This window comes from Canis lupus, chromosome 13 (assembly GCF_011100685.1).
Source record: "Canis lupus familiaris isolate Mischka breed German Shepherd chromosome 13, alternate assembly UU_Cfam_GSD_1.0, whole genome shotgun sequence".
In the NCBI taxonomy this organism is placed as follows: domain Eukaryota; kingdom Metazoa; phylum Chordata; class Mammalia; order Carnivora; family Canidae; genus Canis; species Canis lupus.
Genome location: NC_049234.1, coordinates 5,126,690 through 5,148,178, shown reverse-complemented (window position 1 = coordinate 5,148,178; position 21,489 = coordinate 5,126,690). Strand labels below are relative to the sequence as shown.

The following is a 21,489-nucleotide window of genomic DNA, read 5'->3' as shown; positions in this document are numbered from 1 at the left end:
TTTCTTACCCATAATAATAAAAATACACAGGCACAAAAAGCTACAGCCAATGGAAATGTGAGCGCCAATTATCATCAGGCAGTCAGAATGTAGGGAAATTAAGTTTGAACACTTAACCAGTCCACAAGCAGTCAGCAAAAAACTACATCCAGTCCATAAGTGGATGAAGTAAGAAGCTGCAGGCAGCTCTCTTACAAGCCAGAGAGTCAGAAAAGCAGAAGACACACTAGCTGCAGCCTATCCAGTATTAGTGTAAGCTAATACCATACAAGGTGCAGAAAGCAGAATATGGCAAAGGTACAGAAATCAAGCCTACTGCACTCTTAATACATTTACTTACTGTGTCGGTTGTGGTTTGTGTTCTTCTTTGACCCTAAAAAGATAAGTTTGCACAACTGAGTGCACTGTACTAAGAAGAATTTTCTATCTACAGGTTGTGGTCATATAAAAGTGAAATAAGGTTTGCTACATAGAAACAGTTAGTGCTTTGCTACTTGGAATTATACATTTAAAACAAGCTGACACAAAAAAAGAGAAGTTGAATCGCTTGTTCTGAATAAAGGATTGATATTAGAACTCTACTACTGCTTTAATGATTCCCTGATTTAGTCCTCAAGTTCTCTGCATATTTTTATTAATACTGATATTGAAGCTTTTAAAATACTTATTTTAAAGTACCAGATTAAACACAGTTACATTTGGTTTACTGAAGATAAACAGATTTCCTCTTTATTTTTTAAAGTTCTTCCTTAATATAAATTGAAGGCATAAATATTTTAAATAAAATGTAAGTTTTATAGATGTATTTTAAAAGCCTTACAGATGAACTTATTTATTGCTTAAATGAGCAGATAAAATAATTGGGCGGTATGTACCCAATCTACCTAAAAAATAACTACTAAAATAACTATGTATATTAAATTCTAAACATTTATAAGCTAAAGTAAATTATTCATATAAGATAACAGACTAAAAATGCATTTAAACTATAATCAACTCAGTGCTTCACTGAAATAGCACTGGATATTTACAGGGCAGAAAAAGATCATACCCAAGGGTACTGAATTCCTCTGAAATCTGGCTTCTCACACTTTACCTAGGACCAATCCTGAGAGGCAAACCTATGACCAATGATCAGTTCACCAGCTTTTACTTTCCCAAAGAAAGGCTAAGAATTGGTAACTAAAATTGGTCACCAAAATCTAGTACTTTCATAAGGAAATTATATTAACACTGTGCATTAAACTCTTTTTAGATCAAACTGATTTTCCTCTCCAGTGTGTTCCTATTTATAATAATATAAGCAATAAATGAAAACATATACCCTTATATATTTTTGTGTCCCGATGAATAAATATAATTGGTAATTGTGTATCTCTATATTAAACCAAAGAGGAATATACTGTGCTCTCTGCATAAACTTCAAAAAAGTGTAATACTTTTATCTTAGAGTTAAAGCCACATTATTTAGTATTTAAATATAGTCATATAATAATTTAATAATAAAAGAGTATATTTAGCACCAAATATCCTATCAACAAACAAACACAAAAAAACTTAAAAGAGTGACACTGGATTCTATCCTGAAAACTTACTATATATTTCCTGGAGAATAAGATAAAAATCTTTTAACATTTTAGAACAAAATAGGCCCCAAACAGATAATGTCAAAGAAAGATAACCATATCAGCTCATCAAAATGGACAGCAACGCAAGATTACCCTTCACCAAATGAAATTTATGTTAAAAACAATAAATATTGAAATAAATATGTAAATGAGGAAACAATATTGTCAAAGAATTCTTGGGTGATCTCTGCAAGGAATCATGTTGCTTTTGAAATTAGTGACAAAAGTTTTCATCATAAACAAATTAATATTAATCTACCAGTCAGTTCCTAATTTCAAAATCTTTACTTGAAAAATTAACACACATAAAAATGTTATTTACCAATTCAGAAAGTATTTCTGGGCTTTGTAAAATAACTATATGTGAAATAATACAAATATTTGCATCAGCTTTCCAAATAAAACATGTATCATAGTAAGGCAGTCAAAATATTTATCCTGTCAGGTGGCCAACAGACACATGAAAAGATGTTCATCATCACTTACTCTCAGGGAAATACAAATCAAAATTACAATGAGTTATCACCTTCCACCTGTCAGAATGGCTATAATCAACACAAGAAACAACAGGTGTTGATGAGGATGTGGAGAAAAAGGAGCACTCATGCTGTTGGTGCAGCCACTCCTGAAAAAGTTATGGAAGTTCCTCAAAAAGTTCAAAAGAGAACAACCCTATGATCCAGTGGTCACACTACTAGGTATTTACCCAAAGAATACAAAAACACTAAATTCAAAGGGACACATGCATCCCAATGTTTGCAGCAGCATTATCTACAATAGCCAGATTATGGAAGCTGCCCAAGCATCCATCAATAGATGAATAGATTTAAAAAAAAGATGAATAGATAAAGAATACACCACATACAACAGAATATTATTCAGCCATAAAAAAAGAATGAAATCTTGCCATTTGCAATGACATGAATAGAACTAGAGAGTATGATGCTAACAAAAATAAGTCTACCAGAGAAAGACAAATATCATATGATTTCACTCATATGTGGAATTTAATAAACAAAACAAATAAGCAAAAGAGAAAGAGAGAGACAAACCAAGAAACAGGCTCTTAACTATAGACAATAAATATGGTTACCAGAGGGAGGTGGGTGGGGGAAATAGGTCAAATAGGTGATGAGAATTAAGGAGTACACTTGTGAGGAGTACTAGGTGATGTACAAAATTGTTGAATCACTATATTTTACACCTGAAACTAATAAAACACTATGTTAAAAAAAACTATTCTGTCTTTAAATACAATCAAGAGTATAAAATCATTCTTTTTTCCAATATTTTAAATAAATTCAAACCTCAAAATGTCTGAACATGATTAAAATGCATGTTGAGATAATTTAAGAACTGGTAATATGAAAAAGTAATGATATCATATATTTCTTTTATAATACACTATTATTATTAGCAATGAACACCTACATTCTTGTATTCCAAAATGTGTATAAGGGGCTTCCAGTTTCCAGTCTGATACAAAAAAAAAGGCTTGGAAATCATCACTTCTATCCTTACAACAAGCAAAAAGCCGAACAAACTGAAATTCAACAACTCTTCTTAGAGCCATCAAAGAGTTTAGGTTATTGGATACACCTCTAAGCTGAACTCTAAAGAAACAGACAAATAGATACAGACTATCACATTTTACCAAGAGTACAAGCCAAGGGGCAGAAGCTCACACCTGAAGCTACTATCTATAGGAATACTTTTAACTATAACTGATTAATTACTAGAGACACAGTGTGGACTGGATTGAGAGTTTAAAATTCCAACAGATCCCAATCTTATTGCGCCACATTTCTATAAATTTTCTCTCCAGGAGCTCTACCATTGTGTGAAAATCAAAGAAAAATCTCCTCCTAACTCAGCTCAGGCTCACCAAAAGACAGATTACTGAATGCTTCTCAAATATCAACACTATACCGCCAAATCAATAGAGTTCCTGAATAATGACCAAAGATGATGACTAAAAGAACTGCAAGTTTTAGACACGATTTAGTTGAAAGTCTCTAGGGAAACACAAGAGCAAGGAAGGAAGGAAAAAAAAAAAGTAAGATACAAATAAAGACACCAGCGAAGATTCTGGGAGGATGATGGAGTAGAAAGCAATAGGAATCTGTCTACCCACCTAGACAGCAAAAGCAAAATCTGTCTGATGTAACTATTTTGGAAATGTGGAGTCCAATGAAGGCTTTCAACTTCAGTAGAAGACTTGAACTATACACTGCAGTTAATTTTGGTTAACTTGGGCTCTTAGCATAATATCAGTTATCCAATCCCCACCTGCCAGACCCATAGCACATTGCTGTTCACCTGTTCCCGGAGCAACCTGCACACAGCTTCCAAGAGTCAGGGTAGGTGAAAAGGACTCTGTCCTCCAAATAATATCAGTGATCTGTGTTCAGATCACAGACTACTGCTTCCCATCTCAGAAGTACAGACAAAAAAAATGGATGGCTATTGTTGCTGCAACTCCTTACACTGTTGAAGCCCTTCCCCTCTCTGACTAAAGTGATTTCCAGGATATTTAAATGGCCAGAACATTTACCCCCCTCTGTTTTTCAATTTTTTTTTCCCTTTGGGAGCCAGACATTAAAGATTGAAACATTCAAAAGTAACTGCATATATGGGAGAAAGTAAAGTCACTACACATGCCCAGAAAAAGGCCCAAGCTTAGCAAAGAAAAAAGACCTTAAATTTACACCACAGGATAATCCTCAGGACAGAGACAGCCTACAATTAATTTATATATATATATATACACTCACAAAATAAATCAAAAACAATAACAGAAAACAACAAAACCAGTGAAGGGAAAAAAATCTTATTTTCAGAGTTACCACATTACATTCAAACATCTAATTTTCAAAAAAAAAAAAAAAAAAAAAAACAAAAACAAAAAACCCTAAGGCATACAAACAGGAAAGTATTACCCATTCAAAGGAAAAAAGGATGAACAGAAACTGCCCTTGGAAAAGACCTGACAGGGGCACCTGGATGGCTCAGTGGTTGAGCATCTGCTTTTGGCTCAGGTCGTGATCCCAGGGTCCTGGGATCAAGTCCTGGGAGGGAGTCCCACATCAGGTTCCCCACAGGGAGCCTACTTCTCCTTCTGCCTATATTTCTGCCTCTCTGTGTCTCTGGTGAATAAATAAATAAAATATTTTTAAATTAATTAAAAATATATATATAAAAGAAGGGAAGAAGGAAGGAAAAAAGAAAGAAAAAGAAAGAAAAGAAAGAAAGAAAGAAAGAAAGAAAGAAAGAAAGAAAGAAAGAAAGAAAGAAAGAAAGAAAGAAAGAAAGAAAACCAACCTAAAATTCGGTATCCAGGGAAATTCTTCCAAAGTGGGAGCAAATTAAATACTTTTTCGGACAAGCAAAACTTAAGGGAATCCGTCATCAATATACCTGCCTTGCAAGGAATGTTAAAAGGGAGAAGGAAATGATACAGGTTGAAAACCCACATCTACATAAAAATAGGGAGGGGATTAGAAAAGGAATAAATGGGGGTAAAATAAAATATTGTATTTTTCTTATGTTTAATTGATCTAACAGATAATTTTGTTCACAATAATAATAGTAACATTATAGCTCATGGATAAATGAAATGAATGACAGCAATTTTTAAAGTACAGGAGGGAAGAATGGGCAATACTCTGTTATAAAGTACTTGTACTACCCCTAAGGTGATAGTGTTATCTGAAAATAGATTAGTTGTAAAAGTACACTGAGAACTCTTCAGCAACCACTAAAAAACATTTTTATAAATGAAGTATAATTCATATGCTAAGACAGGAGAATGTATGGAATCAAATCATATAAAATGTTGAATTTAAACAAGAGAAGGGGGATGCCTGGGTGGCTCAGCTGTTGAGTATTTGCCTTTGGCTCAGGGCGTGATCCCGAGGTCTTGGGATCGAGTTCCCCATTGGGCTCCCCACAGGGAGCCTGCTTCTCCCTCTGCCTGTGTCTCTGTCTCTCTCTGTGTGTCTCTCATGAATAAATAAAGTTTTAAAAAGTAAAAAATAAAATAAACAAGAGAAGGAAGAAAAATAGTGGAAAACAAAGCAAAAGCAGAAGAAAAACAAAAGGAAAAGGAGAACTAAAAGAACACAGGCAACGAATGGAATAGTTATAAATATAGCAACTATTAATCCAATTATATCAATAATCTCTTAAATGTGAATGATCTAAATACGCGAATTAAAAGGTCAAAGTAGAGTTAAAAAAAAGCCAACAACGTGTTGTCTACAAGAAACCCACTTTAAATATAAAGACACTGATAGATTAAAAGTAAAGGAATGGAGAAAGATACACCATGCTGACACTAATAAAAAGAAAGCTGAAGTATCTACATTAATTTCAGACAAAGTCAACTTCAGAACAAGGAAATTAGCAGGGATAAGGTGGAGTATTCCATAATGACAAAGGGGTGAATTCTCAAAGAACACATAATAATCCTTAATGGGTATGCACCTAATAACAGAGTGTCAAAATATGAGAAACAAAAATTGATAGACAAGCCACAAGAAACCGACAAATCCACTGATAGAGTTAAGACTTTACACTTCAATCAGTAATTGACAGATCCAGCAGCAGAAAATCAGTAAGGACATAGCTGAATGAACAGCAACATCAATAAAATGTTATTAAATGACATTCTCTAATACATCATCCAATAATACCAGAATACACATTACTCTCAAACTCAAATGGAACATTTACCAAGACAGACCACATTCTGGGCCCTAACAGGTTCCTTAACAAATTTAAAAGAATACAAATCATACAAAGTATCCTCTGAGTCACAAAGAAATTAAACTAGAAAACAATAAAAAAACTGTTGCAAAAAATTCAAAAATACCTGGAGATTAAACAACATACTTCTAAATAACACCTGGATCAAAAAAGAAGTCTCAATGGAACGCCTGGGTGGCTCAGAGATTGAATGTCTGCCTTTGGCTTAGGTGGTGATCCTGAGTTTCCGGAATCAAGTCCCACATCAGGCTCCCTGCATGGAGCCTGCTTCTCCCTCTGCCTATGTCTCTGCCTCTCTCTGTGTCTCTCATGAATAAATAAATAAAATCTTAAAAAAAAAAAGTCTCAAGAAAATTTTGAAGTATTTTGAATTAAATGAAAATGAAAAACACTCTATCAAAATTTGTGAGATGCTGCTAAAACAGTACTTAGATGAAACTTTTAACACTGGATGCAAAAGAAAGATCTAAAATCCATAAACTAAGACTCCATCTTAGGAAACTAGAAAAAGGAGAATGAATTAAATCTAAAACAAAACAAAAATAATAAAAATAAGAGCATAAATCAATGAAATTTTAAAATAGAAAACCAATAGTCACAATCAACAAAACAAAAAGCTGCTTTTTTATAAAGACCAATTAAATGATAAACCTAGCTAAAGCTATACTAGTCAAGAAAAAGAGAGAAGACACAAATTATTAATATCAGAAATGGAAGACGGTCCATCACTACTGATCTCATGACATTTAAAAAGATAATAAAGAAATATTAAGAATAACTCTATGTTCAGAAATTTAGTAACTTTGATTAAATGAACCATTTCCTTGAAAGATGATCTCTGTGACAGTTCACACAAGGAGAAATAGATGATCTGAACAGGTCTAACATCTATTAAAGTAATTGAATCAAAAGTTAACAACCTTGCAAAACAGAAATCACCAAAGTCCAAATGGTTCCATTCGTGAACTCTACCAAACGTTTAAGTTGGAAATTATACCAATCTTCTACAATCTCTTTCAGAAAAGGAGGCTCTTTAAGAGAACACTTTCTAACTCAATCTCTTGGAACAGCATCACCATAATACAAAAAACAAAGGCATTAAAAGAAATGAAAATTATAGACCAATATCTTTCATGAACACAAATGCAAATACATTCAACAACATATTAGCAAAGCAAATCCAACATGTATAAAACAATTGTACCCCATGACCAGGTTGGATTTATCCCAGACATGATGGTTCAATACTCAACAACCAGTTAGTATAATAATCCATTGTATCAATAGGTTAAAGAAGAAAAATTATATATCATTTTTGACAAAATCCAACAACCATTCATAATAAAAACTCTAAACACACTATGAATTGAGAATATTTCCTCAATTTGATAAACATAAAAAGCTACAGCTAGCATTATACCTAATGATAAAAAAAAGTCTTCCCCTTAAAATCAAGGAGGAATTGACTACACGTAGAGATCAAACAAAGGAATTTTTAGGATATTGGAACTGTTCTAAGTGATCTTGTGGTATGTAAACATGACTGTAAGTATTGGTAAAAACCCATAGAGCTATATATCACAAAGAGTAAATGTATACAAATTTTAAATTTAATGTATGCAAATTTTTAAATTTTGCATACAACGGTAGGGGAATCCTAGGATGAAATGCAGAATGTGATAAATGAATCCAGCTCTGTTTGGGAAATGGATAATAAAGCTCATTGATACAAAAAAAAAAAAAAAAATGCTGCTCTAAGCAACAATGGGAAAGGATATTTTAAATAAGGCTTCCAGTGCTAAAGACAAAAAAAGAACTATACTTAAACATTGTAGTCTAATTGGTAAATTTGTTTGCACGTTACACAGGTCAGCAATTCTGAAACCATTGTGCATGTATACAGGAGCTGAACAATAACTTGTAGCTAATGAGAGCCAGGCTTCTCACTGTTAGAAAAAGAAGTTACAAATAAGCAGAGAGGAGGCTAAAATGAATGAACCTTGCCTACAGTGCTGGATTTAGAATCAAAGATATTAGTCTGGGGATGGCTAAACATCCGTTGGGCACCTGCCTTCGGCTCAGGTCATGATCCCAGGGTCCAAGATTGAGTCCCATATCGGCTCCCTGTGAGGAGCCTGCTTCTCCCTCTGCCTATGTGTCAGCCTCTCTCTCTCAGTCTGTGCCTCTCATGAATAAATAAATAAATCTTAAAAAAAAAAAGATATTAGTCCGAAGTTATATATAGTTGCATGTTATAGATATAGGTGATAGATGATGATAATGATAAGTGACAGATGATAAATAGATAAAGCCTATAGAATTAATAAATTAAAGCTATTGTGCTCAAACAATTAGATTAATCAGACATGGAACTATAATTACAAGCATTTAGTTTCCTTCTCTCTCCCCAAAACTCCCCCAATGACAGGATTTCCCAGTTTGTTTGTTAGAATGGGTTAGGATTCAATGCTAGTAAAATTTATTGAATTGCAAGCAAATAAGTGTAACTGATGAGTCAGCAATCCTGAAAAGCTGAATCCTAGTGCACTGAAGAAAGCAAAGAGGTAAATGAACATCATCAAATCCCAGAAGGCTCAAGAATTGGCAGGACCAGATAACTCTAGAAATAGAGTAAAAGTGAGAATAAAAAAAAAGTTGAAAGTGTCTTGACTAACAACATGAGGACCCAGATTCCCCCCCTCACTCCATGCCTCCCCCTAGCCTCAGCAGAAGCTTAACAAGCATCTTCCCTAGAGAAAGTAAAACAGTATGATTAAACTCGCAGAGACCAGGCAGAGATGACAACAGCGGTGGTATACTGGACACGGACAAATTAAAAGAAATCTTATATAATGAATGTTAAAACTCCAGCTTTTTCCCCAACATGGTCCCCCAAGCACTAGCAGCCAGGCATACGCCGTCTAGGATGAAGTCTGGAAGATTCTGCTCTGGGAAATCTAACTCACTCAAGAGAAAAGAATGGGGTTTCCCAACAATCCAACCTGGCTATATCACAGACTATGTTATTGTTGATCTTATTAAGGAACCCATATCTAAAGAAAAAGGAGGCTGAGGATATTATGAAAAGATTGAGATTAAACTAAGCTGCCAAACATTTATAATATCAGAACTACAAAAATGGGGAGAGAGGACAAAGAAAACAGATTACATTGTGAAAGAGTTCTTCTACTCTCTATTGTAACTGTAAAATGAAGTAATAAGATAGACCAGAGGCCACTTTCTCCCTGTACTGACCTCTACCATTGGTGCTTAAAGCTAGTACTACATCTGCCCCCATCTATTCAGAATTCCCCCCCTAATCTGTCACTCTAGTTCTCTTCTTCTATGCACCTTTCTGCCATAAGACCTATGTAAATATCTGGACATATTCAGGGAGAAATATGAATATTTTCATTAACAACCACATTCCTAATGCCAATTTATTTTAACATTTGTATACATGCATAAAAGGACTAAATTTTTTTTTTTGGCGTTTTACTCACAGCAAATAGATCAATATTTTTAAAACTACGGCTCCTAAATTCTAGCTGTCATTACCTTTGCCTATGAGAAAGAGCCACTCACAAATACTTGAAATACTTATGAATAATGGAAGAGAACATTCATCAAATCGTTAGGTTGTCAATGAATGCTGACGTCTTTTCCATAATACAGTTAGTTAGTTAGTCCACAAATGTTACATAATCAATCTCGATTATATATGTGGCAACTCTTCAATGCCAAATTGTTTTCCCCCTGACACCAAAGATGTTCCTTCACTACCAGATGGTATTTGCTCAGAGAATGCAAGCTTAATTTTTTCTAGGTTTAGATAAATGGATGAGAGAAAGAGAGAGATCCACAATGGAAGGTAATTCAAGACAAAAGTATTTTTAATTCTTCTTTTATATTAACATGAGCAACTAAATGCTTGAGTGTATCATTTAAAAACTGTAATCTTTTCTTTATATATCTTTTCCCAAATTTCTTTCACTAGTTACTCAAGCTTATCATTATCAGTTTGAGGTATAGATCTATTTTCCATTTTCTGAGGGAAAACCAATTAACAAACTTTTAACATAACTCAACTGAAATTCCAAAGCATTAATTTGATATAAAATAGCTGGTGAAAGGAAAATGGCCTCAGGAGAATTTAGACTCAAATCCTATTTCTTGGCTATGTTACCTGGTATTTATGTGATCATGAGCAACTTATTTAATTGAGCCTCTATATGTAATTAGTAAAATTGTGATAATCCTGGATAAAAAATATTTAAAAGATTAAATAGTGCACATAGTTCTTACACAATAAGTGAAAGTACCCTTTTTCAAAACTGAATTTCCTTTCAAAACTATATTCAAAATAATTATTCCTGACTTTAAAATATTTCATTTCATTTCTGTAAATATATTCTTTTATGGAGAGGACAATAGGTGAATAGGAGAAAGGTTTGGAAAAGAAACTTTTCATTGCAAATTTTTTGTGACTTTTGTATTCAAAGTAAGTGAATAAAATTTACATAAAAATAGTAAACTACTATAACCAAAAATATTAATCAAATTCATTCAGTATGTAAAGTCCTAAGAATTTCATGTAAGTGAGCCCCCTGAAAGCAGGAATTATGTCTTATTCATCTATGAGAGCCAAGAATTTTGAACAATGCTGGGCACCTAGTAAATGTTGAAAAACATCAGGCAGAATGGATACATAATTGGGACTCTACATTTACGTGGTCATATTTATGTGGTTGCAAAAATAAGACTGAAAATGGCTCTCTAGCTACCTAAATTATACAATAGAATACAACTACTTAATTGTGCTATCAGAGGAGTCAAAAATAACTGATCCACTTATATATGGGGAGACAATACAGAAAATTCGGTGATTTGTCACAGCATTAAACACTTAAACTATCATTAATTTCTAGAGATTTGTAGAGAAAAATACATCCTCAAAAATCTCACAATTGCTTACAAAAATAGGGGCATTACCTTTTACAATTGAGAAACCAAGTAAATTGTGAAGAATGAAAAACTTTTTTCTATAGTAGATTACAAGAATAACTCAGAGTGAACAGCACAGCAAATTAGTCCACATTAGAAGAGTATCTATATCTGATTAAGTGAATACACACAATGACACAAATACACACATTGTGAAATATCTCAGCAGCATCACTGTAAGTCACATAGCATTGGGTCCAGAAGAGGTGTTAAGATATTATCTAAGAGACTAGCTCTAAGTTCTTTTATTTCAAAAGCAGATTAAAAAAAGATAAGCATGAAATACATCAAAAATATTATTACTATTTTTATTAGAGTGGCAAGATTGTGGGTGATTTTATTCTTCCTGCCTCTATTTTCCAAATGTTCTCTAATATAATTATACTTTCTCATAATTAAATATATATATAATATTTTTAAGATATCATCTAGTTTAAAAAAGAACCATCCAGCGTACTGTATGCTTATAAGCAGTTTAAAAAATCAAGCGATCTTACACATTTAAATGTAAAATCCATTTTCAAAGGGTCCAAGGAAGAGATTTACAGTTAGCACCACCCGTTTAGTGAGGGGACTTGCTAAACAATTCTTTCTACCCTCATCACAATGACAGAGTTGCTCAAAGAACAGAAATGAACTCAATTTCCATAAGATTTCTTTATATATATACATCTTTCCCCCCATAAGATTTCCATAGGGCAGCCCCTGGGTGGCGCAGTTGGTTAAGCTCGATTTGGGCTCGATTTGGGCTCAGGTCATGATTTCAGGGTCATGAGATTAAGCCCAAAGTTGGGCTCAGCACTCAGCACAGTTTGTTGAAGTTTCTCTTTCCTTTTCCTTCTGCCCCACCCTGTGCTTGCTTGCTCACTCTAAGATAAATAAATAAATCTTTAAAAAAAAAAAAAAAAGATTTCAATAGGAAGATGACTAAGCACTTCAACATATACACATCTTTCAGAACAATAATCCTCTTAGCCTAGTCACTTCCAAAGTAGCATAAGACCAGAACTGCAACAGAGCTTCAAATGCCCATATGCTGCTGAATTACACTTTGGAATCCCAGTTTACACAGTGGCTTTACTAGATGAAGTATGATGTGAAGTCAGGCATCTCAGGGTAATGTTGTTCTGGAGCTTATGCAAAGGTTGTGATAGAATTCAAGGGCTTCTACAATAAATTTGATGTAGTTTACACTAACTCAAGCCTTTTTATATATGCTTCTAAAGTTGATCACAACCATATGGAATGATCTCTTCTGATTTATTTTGTTTTTCTAAGCCCCAATGTAGAGCTCAAACTCATGACCCTGAGATCAAGATCTGAGCTGAGATCAAGAGTTGGACACTTAACTGACTGAGCCACCCAGGTGCCCCTGGAATGATCTCTTTGAATAAGTACCATCTGAAAGCAGCCAAAGCTAAAAGTAAATTTTCTATGCAATGACATTCAAATATTTATTAAGTTGGCCCACAATAATATATTTTACATATAATGTATATTTATACATACATTTATATAAATGCATACAATAAAATTTCATTAAACAATACTTACAAAATACAATGCACAATAATACCATCTTTTCAATTCACAACTTTGTTTTTAATTGCTAGTTATACTTCCACAAAACTGATTTCATGACTCAGTTTGAAAAACACTCCTCTACAGTTAATGAGCAATAGATTACACCTTATAACCTCAGGACAAATCTAGATCTTCTGAGTTCCCCATGACTTTGAGGATATGCCTAAAGTTTAGGAGAGAGGGTTAAGACTTAAAAATAGCCAAATAACATTAGGTGCCCTTATAATTAGCTATTATACATGCAAATGTGACAGGTTGTTGGGTCACCCTATATAGGTTTCAAATCACTGTAATTCTATGTGCACGAGTCAGAAGAGGGAGGTTTATTGGGGCCAGGAGGTAAGTATAAGCATTGAGCAGAGAAAAGGAAATGAGCTTTAAGTAGGCAGAAGCAGGAGGTGTGGGACCTTCTGGGCTGACAAAGGAAGCAGAGAATGGAAAATAAACACAGCCAGAGCCAGGCAAACAGGTAGAACCTGAGGCAGGAGGCTAAATGAAGCCAGAGCCAGAAGGGAAGGTAGAAACAGGCACACAAGAGGAAATAAGGCCAACACAAAATACTGTGCGATGCCAGAAAGGAAAAAAGGCTGATGGCATTTGGCTGCATCATGCATGAGAGCAGAAAGGCATGTGCTGTTATGTGTGTTCTCAGGCTATCAGAGAACGAGAACTTTGTACGCAGCTAAAAGTCTGTAGTTTAAAAAATGTGGTCTCTGTATTATGCTCTATTAATTACTTCTTCTTTCCTACCAATAATTTGACCTGTTTTTATTTAAAATGCTTGACTGAGTAAATAAACATATGTTCCTTATCTATCTGGTACTGCCAGAATTTAGAATCAATTTTACTTTCTGCCATAGTGTTTTATAATTCTTAACGGCTCTAGATGTTTTCCTAGTTTCTTTAATACTTCATGTATACAACATTGCTGTGGAAATAATTATGTTGCCTTAACAGAAAAATAAATTAACATTAATACTACAAGGAGCGAACTTTTACTTTTTTCATATTCTGTACTAATAAAAAATTTTTTCCAAGAGATTTCAATAAATTAGTGATGCAACTGCTACAAAGTTATTAACATTTGGCAATGCCTAAGCTATGTCTTTGAAAAACGGATGCAAAAAATAAATAAATAAATGACTGCAGAGGTTGATTTTCTTTTTTAATTTATCAGAAAATAACAAGAATCAGTAACTATGTAATAAATGAAATTCAAAATGAGGTCAGATTTAAATTTATCAAAATTAGTCAGACATTTACATTTATGAGCATAACTAGTTTCCTACCTGGTAACCCACCAAAACCTACTCATTCCAGTTCATGATTAGGCAAATGTACTACAAAACAAAGATTTTTAAAGGCCTATGTGGTATTAGCTATCATATTAATTGGTGAACACCTAAATGAATTGGCAAACTACTATTCACAGTCAAATTTCAGTAACAAGTCAACAAAATTAAAAATATGAATTTAGATAATATTTCATAAAATAAAATTTATATATATAGCACTAGTACCCTCAATAATTTTGCTATTTAGAAACTGTCCCTAGTCAACCGACTTATTATTTAAGTAGTACATTACAATAACTTTGACCAAAAAAGGGCTTTTTCCCAAAAGCTTTTTGTAAAAGAAAAAAAGGATGGAAATAAGTTCAAAGATGAATTTCAGAAAAGTAATTTAGAAAAACCTAAAAGAGGTGCAAATGCCCTACAATCCAAAATATACAAGCATGTTCACTGCAACATGGTTTGTAAGAGAGAAATACTGAAAGTAACCTGTAGTAGGAGATAAGTTACCAAAATAACAACCTCCCATTATCTTTGGTTGGTTGGTTTGATTTGGCTTTGAGATATAATTGGCATATAACATTGTAACTTTTAAGGCATGCAATATGTTGATTTGACACATTTATACATTGCCATATGATTACCACCTTAGTGTTAGCTAAGTCATAATTATCATCTCTTTTTTGTTTTTTGTTTGTTTTTTTAAGATTTTATTTATTTATTCATGAGAGACACAGAGAGAGAGAGAGAGGCAGAGACACAGGCAGAGGGAGAAGCAGGCTCCATGCAGGGAGCCCGACGCAGGACCCGATCCCTGGACTCCAGGTTCACGCCCTGGGCCGAAGGCAGGCACCAAACCACTGAGCCACCCAGGGATCCCCTATCATCTCTTTTTTGGAAACATTTAAGATTCTGTCTCTCAGTAACTTTAGCGTATATAATACAGTATTACTGACCATAATCACTATGCTGTGCATTGGATTTCCAGAACTTATTCATCTTTGTAGCAAGTTTGTACCCTTTAACAACATTTCCCCAGTTTTGCCACCCCCAGCCCCAAGTAACCACCATTGTGCTGTGTTTCTATGAGTTCAGCCTTTTTAGATTCTACATATGAGTGATATCACTGCAACATTTGTCTTTCTCTGTCCGACTTCTCTAACTTAGCATTATGACCTAAAGGTCCATCAAGCTGTCACAAAAGGCAGGATTTCCTTCTTTCTCATGACTGAATAATACTCTATTATGTATATGTATATACACACACATACTACACCTTTATTCATTCATCCATTAATGGGCACTTAGATTATTTCCATATCTTGGCTACTGTGAATAATGCTGCAATAAAATTGGGAGTGCAGATGTTATCTCTTCAATATCCTGCTGTCATATCCTTTGGATATATACCCATATGCTGAATCATATGAAATTCTTCTTTTAGTCTTTTGAGAAACCTCCATACTGTTTTCCATAGTAGTTAAATGAAGTTACATTCCCACCAACATTGCACAAGAGTTCCCTTTTCTGCACATCTACATCCACCACCACGTGTTATCTTTTATCTTCTTAGATGGGAGGAGGAGCTTAAAACAACACACAGTTACTCTCTTACAATTCTGGATGTCAGGGAGGCCTGGGTGGCTTAGCAGCTGAGCATCTGCCTTTGCTTAGGGCATGATCTCAGAGTCCCAGGATCAAGTCCCACATCGGGCTCCCTGCATGGAGCCTACTTCTCCCTCTGCCTATATCTCTGCCTCTCTCTCTCTCTCTCTTTCTCTCTCTCTCTCTCTCTCTCTGTCTTTCATGAATAAATAAATAAAATCCTTTAAAAAAATAATTCTGGTGTCAGAAGCTCTAAATCAGTTGCACTGCCTGAAATCAAGGTGGTTAGCAGGGGTGTCCTCTCTGCACCACTCTAGGGGAAAATCTATTCCTTTGCCTTTTCTAGCTCCTAGAGCTGTATTCCTTCCATTCCTTGGTTCATGGTCCCTTATTCCACCTTCAAAGCAAGAAGCATAGCATTTTGCTTTACCCATCGCATTTTCTCCTATAGTAGAATCCCCTTCTGTCTTCCCCTGGTAAGAATATTTAGGACTGTATCATTGAGTCCACTTAATTAATCCAGGATATTCTTCCCATCTCAAGATTCTAAATTTAATCACATCTGCAAAGTCCTTTTTGCTATAAAAGGTAATGTATTCATTTTCTCAGAGTCCAGAGATTATAACATAAACATATTAGAGGGTTATTATCCAAGCTACCACATGGGGCAAAAGAGATCTTTTCCTTTTTGATGATAGCCAATCTAACAGTTATAAGGTAATATCTCGCTGGGGTTTTGATTTGAAACTCTCTGATGATTAGCAATATTGGGTACCTTTACATAGACATGTTGGTCCCTTGTATGTCTTCTTTGGAAAAAATATCTATTTGGTTCCTCTGTCCATTTTTAATCAGATTGTTCATATTTTTGTTACTGAGCTGTATGAATTCTTTATGTAAAAAAAAATGAATTCTTTATGTACTTTAGACATTAACACCTTATCCAATATATGGCTTGCAAGTATTTTCTCTCATTCTGTAGGATGCCTTTTCATTTTCTTGTTTCTTTTGATATGCAGAAGCTTTTTAGTTTGATATAGTCCCAACTTGTTTATTTTCCACTTTATTGCTTATGGTTTGGTATCATACCAAAAAATCATTGCCAAGACCAATGTCAAGGAGCTTATCACCTAAGTTTCCTTCTCATTCTATGTTTTCAAGTCTTACTTTCATATCTTCAATTCATTTTGAGTTGATTTTTTTGTGTATCATGTAAGATAGGGGACCAATTTCATTGTTTTACATATCAAATCTTCAATCCATTTTGAGTTGATTTTTTGTGTGTATCATATAAGATAGGGGACCAATTTCATTATTTTACATTATAAATGTAAAGTTTTCCCAACACTATTTATTGAACAGACGATGCTTTCCCTACTGTATATTCTTGGCTCCTCTGTTTTAAACGGATTGACCTTTTACGCATGGGCTTATTTCTGGGTTCTCTATTCTATTTCATTGATCTGTTTGTTTTTATGCCAATATCATACTGTTTTGATTACTATCCTTTTATAATATAATTTGAAATGGGGGTGAGCACGTGGCACTTGGATGGTTTAGTTGGTTAAGCATCTGCCTTCAGCTCAGGCCCTGATACCAAGGTCCTGAGATCCAGCCCCATGTCAGACTTCCTGCTCAGTGGGATATTTGCTTCTTCCTATGCCCCTCCTTCTTACTTGTGCACTCTCTCTTTCAAATAAATAAAATCTTTTTAAAAAAATTTTTTTAAAAATTGAAATCAGGAAGTGTGATCACTCATCTGTTCTTTCTCAAAACTGTTTAGGCTATCTTTATGTTTCCATACATATTTTAGAACTATTTGTTGAAATATGTGAAAAATGCCATTGAAATTTTGACAAAGATTACACTGAATCTAAAAATGCCTTTGGATAGTATAGACATTTTAACAAAATTAAATCTTTCAATCCATGAGCATGAAATATCTTTCCACTTATTTGTGTCTCTTTCAGTTTCTTTAATTAATGTGTGACAGTTTTGAGTGTACAGATCTTTCACTCCCTTGGTCAAATTCATTCCTCGGTACTTTATTCTTTTTGATGCAGTTGTAAATGGGATTTTTTTTCTTAATTCCTCTTTCTGATCGCTTGTCATTAGTGTATAGAAACACAAGAGGTTTTTTTACATTAATTTTGTATCCCACAACTTTACACAATTAATCAGTTTCAACAGTTTTTTTATGGGTCTTTTCTATATATATCATGTCATCTTCAAGCAGAGACAGTTTTACTTTTTTTCCTTTCTGACTTGGATGACTCTTATTTCTTTTCCTTAGCCTAACTGCTCTGGCTAGGACTTCCAGTACTGTGTTAAATAAACATGCAGAGTTGGCATCCTTGTCTTGCTTCTGAGCTTAGGTGACAAGCTGAAAGCCACCATTGAATATATAACATTAGCTGTGGGCTTGTAATATATGATCTTTATTCTGTGGAGGTATGTTCCATCTATACCCAGTTCACTTAGTTTTTTTCTTGACTGGATATTGAATTTCATCAAACTATTTTTCTGCATCTGCTAATATGATTTTTATCCTTTATTTTGTTAATGTGGTGAATTACATTTGTTGAAGATATTGAATCATCCTTGCATGCCCTGAATACATTCCACTTCCTGATGCTGTACAATCTTTTAATGAACTGTTGAATTCGGTCTAGTAATATTTTGTTACGAATTTTTGCACCTATATTCATCAGGAGTATCAAAAATGTTTTTCCTTGTAGTGTCCTTCTGGTTTTGATATCAGAGTAATCCTAGCCTCATAAAATGAGTTTGGAAGTACTCCCCACTCTTCAATTTTTGGAAGAATTTGAGGATTGTCATTAATTCTTTAAATCATTGGTAGAATTCACCTTTCTTGATTTTTTGTTTGTTCAGAGGTTTTTGATTATTGATTCAATCTCCTATCTTCTGATTATCTATTTCCTTATGATTCAGTCTTAGTAGTATGTATATTTCTAGGAATTTATTCCATTATGTTTAAGTCATCAACTTCTTAGCATATGCTTGTTCACAACAGTCTCTTATAATATTTCATATTTCTATGGTATTACTTGTAATATCTTATCTTCATTTTTAATTTTATTTGAGTCCTTACTACATTTTTTTAGGGAGTCTATCTAAAGTTTTGTCTATTTTTCCCCTTTTTCAAGTTTTTATTTAAATTTCAGTTAGTTATCATACAGTGTAATATTAGTTTTAGGTGTAGAATTTAGTGATTCATCATATAATATATAATAACATATAATAACACCCAGTGCTCATCACAACCAGTGCCCTCCTCAATATCCATCAGTTATTTCACCCACCCCTCCACGCACCTCCCATCCAGCAACCCTGTTTGTTCTCTATAGTTAAGAATCTGTTTTCTGATTTGCCTCTTTTTTTTTTTTTTCCCTCCTATGGTCATCTGTTTTGTTTCTTAAATTCCACATATGAGTGAAATCATAAGGTATTTACCTTTCTATGACTGACTTATTTCACAGCGTTATACTCTCTAGCTCCATCCATGTTATTGCAAATGGGAACATTTCATTCTTTTTTATGACTGAGTAATATTCCATTGGGTAACACACACACAGACACCACTTCTTTATCCATTCATCAGCTGATGGACATTTGGGCTCTTTCCATAGTTTGGCTATTGTTGATAATGCTGCTATAAACATTAGGGTGCATGTGTCCCTTCCAATCAGTAATTTGTGTTCTTTGGGTAAAAACCTAGTAGTACAATTACTGGATCATAGGGTAGCTCTATTTTTAACCTTCTGAGGAACCTCCATATACTGTTTCCCAGAGTGACTGCACCCCACCCACAGTAGAAGAGGGTTCCCTTTTATCCACATCCTCAGCAACATCTGTTGTTTCCTGTATCATTAATTTTAACCATTCTGACTGGTGTGAGGCAATATCTCATAACAGTTTTCATTTCTATTTCCTTCGTTGACGTTGAGCACCTTTTCATGTGTCTGTTAATTATTTGTATGTCTTCTTTGGAAAAATGTCTATTCATATCTTCTGCCCAGGGATCCCTGGGTGGCGCAGCGGTTTGGCGCCTGCCTTTGGCCCGGGGCGCGATCCTGGAGACCCGGGATCGAATCCCACGTCGGGTTCCCGGTGCATGGAGCCTGCTTCTCCCTCTGCCTGTGTCTCTGCCTCTCTCTCTCTCTGTGTGACTATCATAAATAAATAAAAATTTAAAAAAAAATACATATCTTCTGCCCATTTCTTAACTGGATTATTTGTTTTTTGGATGTTGAGTTTGATAGTTCTTTATAGATTTTGGATACCAATCCTTTATACATTTGCAAATATCTTCTCCCATTTTGAAGGTTGCCTTTTAGTTTTGTTGACGGTTTCCCTGCCTGTGCAGAAGCTTTTTATCTTGATAAAATAATTCCCAATAATAGTTTATTTTTGCTTTTATTTCTCTTGCCTCAGGAGACTATCTAGTAAGAAGTTGCGACAGCCAATGTCAAAGAAGTCACTGCCTGTGTTCTCCTCTAGGAGTTCAATGGTTTCCTGTCTCACAATTAGGTCTTTCATCCATTTTAAATTTGTATTTGTGTATGGTATAAGAAAGTGGCCCAGCTTCATTCTTTTGCGTGTTATTATCCAGTTTTCCCAACACCATTTGTTGAAGTGACTGTTATTTTTTAAGATTTTGTTTATTTATTCATGAGAGACACAGAGAGAGAGAGGCAGAGATATAGAGGGAAAAGCAGGCTCCACGCAGGGAGCCCGAGGTGGGACTCGATCCTGGGACTCCAGGATCATGCCCTGGGCTGAAGGTAGGCGCTAAACCACTAAGCCACCCAGGTATCCCAAGACTGTCTTTTTTTAATTGGATATTCTTTCATACTTTGTCAAAGATTACTTGACCATCGAGATGTGGGTTCATTTCTGAGTTTTCTAGCCTGTTCCGTTGATCTATGTGTCTGTTTTTGTGTTAGTACCATACAGTCTTGATCACTATGGCTTTGTCATATAACTTGAAGTCTAGAATTGTGATGCCTCCAGTACTGCTTTTCTTTTTCAAGACTGCTTTGGCTATTTAGGGTCTTTGTGATTCCATACAAATTTTTGAATTGTTCTAACTCTGTGAAAAATGCTGTTGGTATTTTGATAGGGATTGCATTAAATGTGTAGAGTGCTTTGGATAGTATAGACATTTTAACAATGTTTGTTCTTCCAATCCATGAGCATGGAATGTCTTTCCATTTTTTGTGTGTCCTCTTCAATTTCTTTCCAGTGTTCTGTAGTTTTCGGAGTACAGGTCTTTTACCTCTTTGGTTAGTTTATTCCTGGGTATCCTGAGGTTTTTGGTGCAACTGCAAATGGGACTGATTCCTTGATTTCTTTCTGTTGCTTCATTAATGGTGTATAGAAATGTAACAGATTACTGTACATGGATTTTTGTATCCTGCAACTTTACTGAATTCATGTATCACATCTAGAAATTTTTTGGTGGAGTCCTTTGAGTTTTCTACATAGAGTATCATGTCATCTGCAAATAGTGAAAGTCTGACTTTGTCCTTGACAATTTGGATGCCTTTTATTTGTTGTTGTTGTCTGATTGCTGAGGCTAGGACTTC

The 21,489-nt window shown here is 34.5% G+C and overlaps 1 protein-coding gene across 30 annotated transcripts in view; it reads right to left on the bottom strand.

Moving 5' to 3' along the window:
• The window catches only part of RIMS2 (regulating synaptic membrane exocytosis 2), a 591,823-nt gene that overhangs the window by 508,347 nt on the left and 61,987 nt on the right, over nt 1-21,489 (bottom strand). For 19 of the 30 annotated variants that reach the window (XM_038555311.1, XM_038555266.1, XM_038555270.1 and 16 more), the window contains exon 2: nt 341-373. The exons of the other annotated variants lie outside the window; for them this stretch is intronic. In XM_038555311.1, coding sequence (XP_038411239.1) covers nt 341-373 — 33 coding nt within the window. The remainder of the gene's footprint in view (nt 1-340; nt 374-21,489) is intronic. 30 annotated transcript variants of the gene reach the window in all.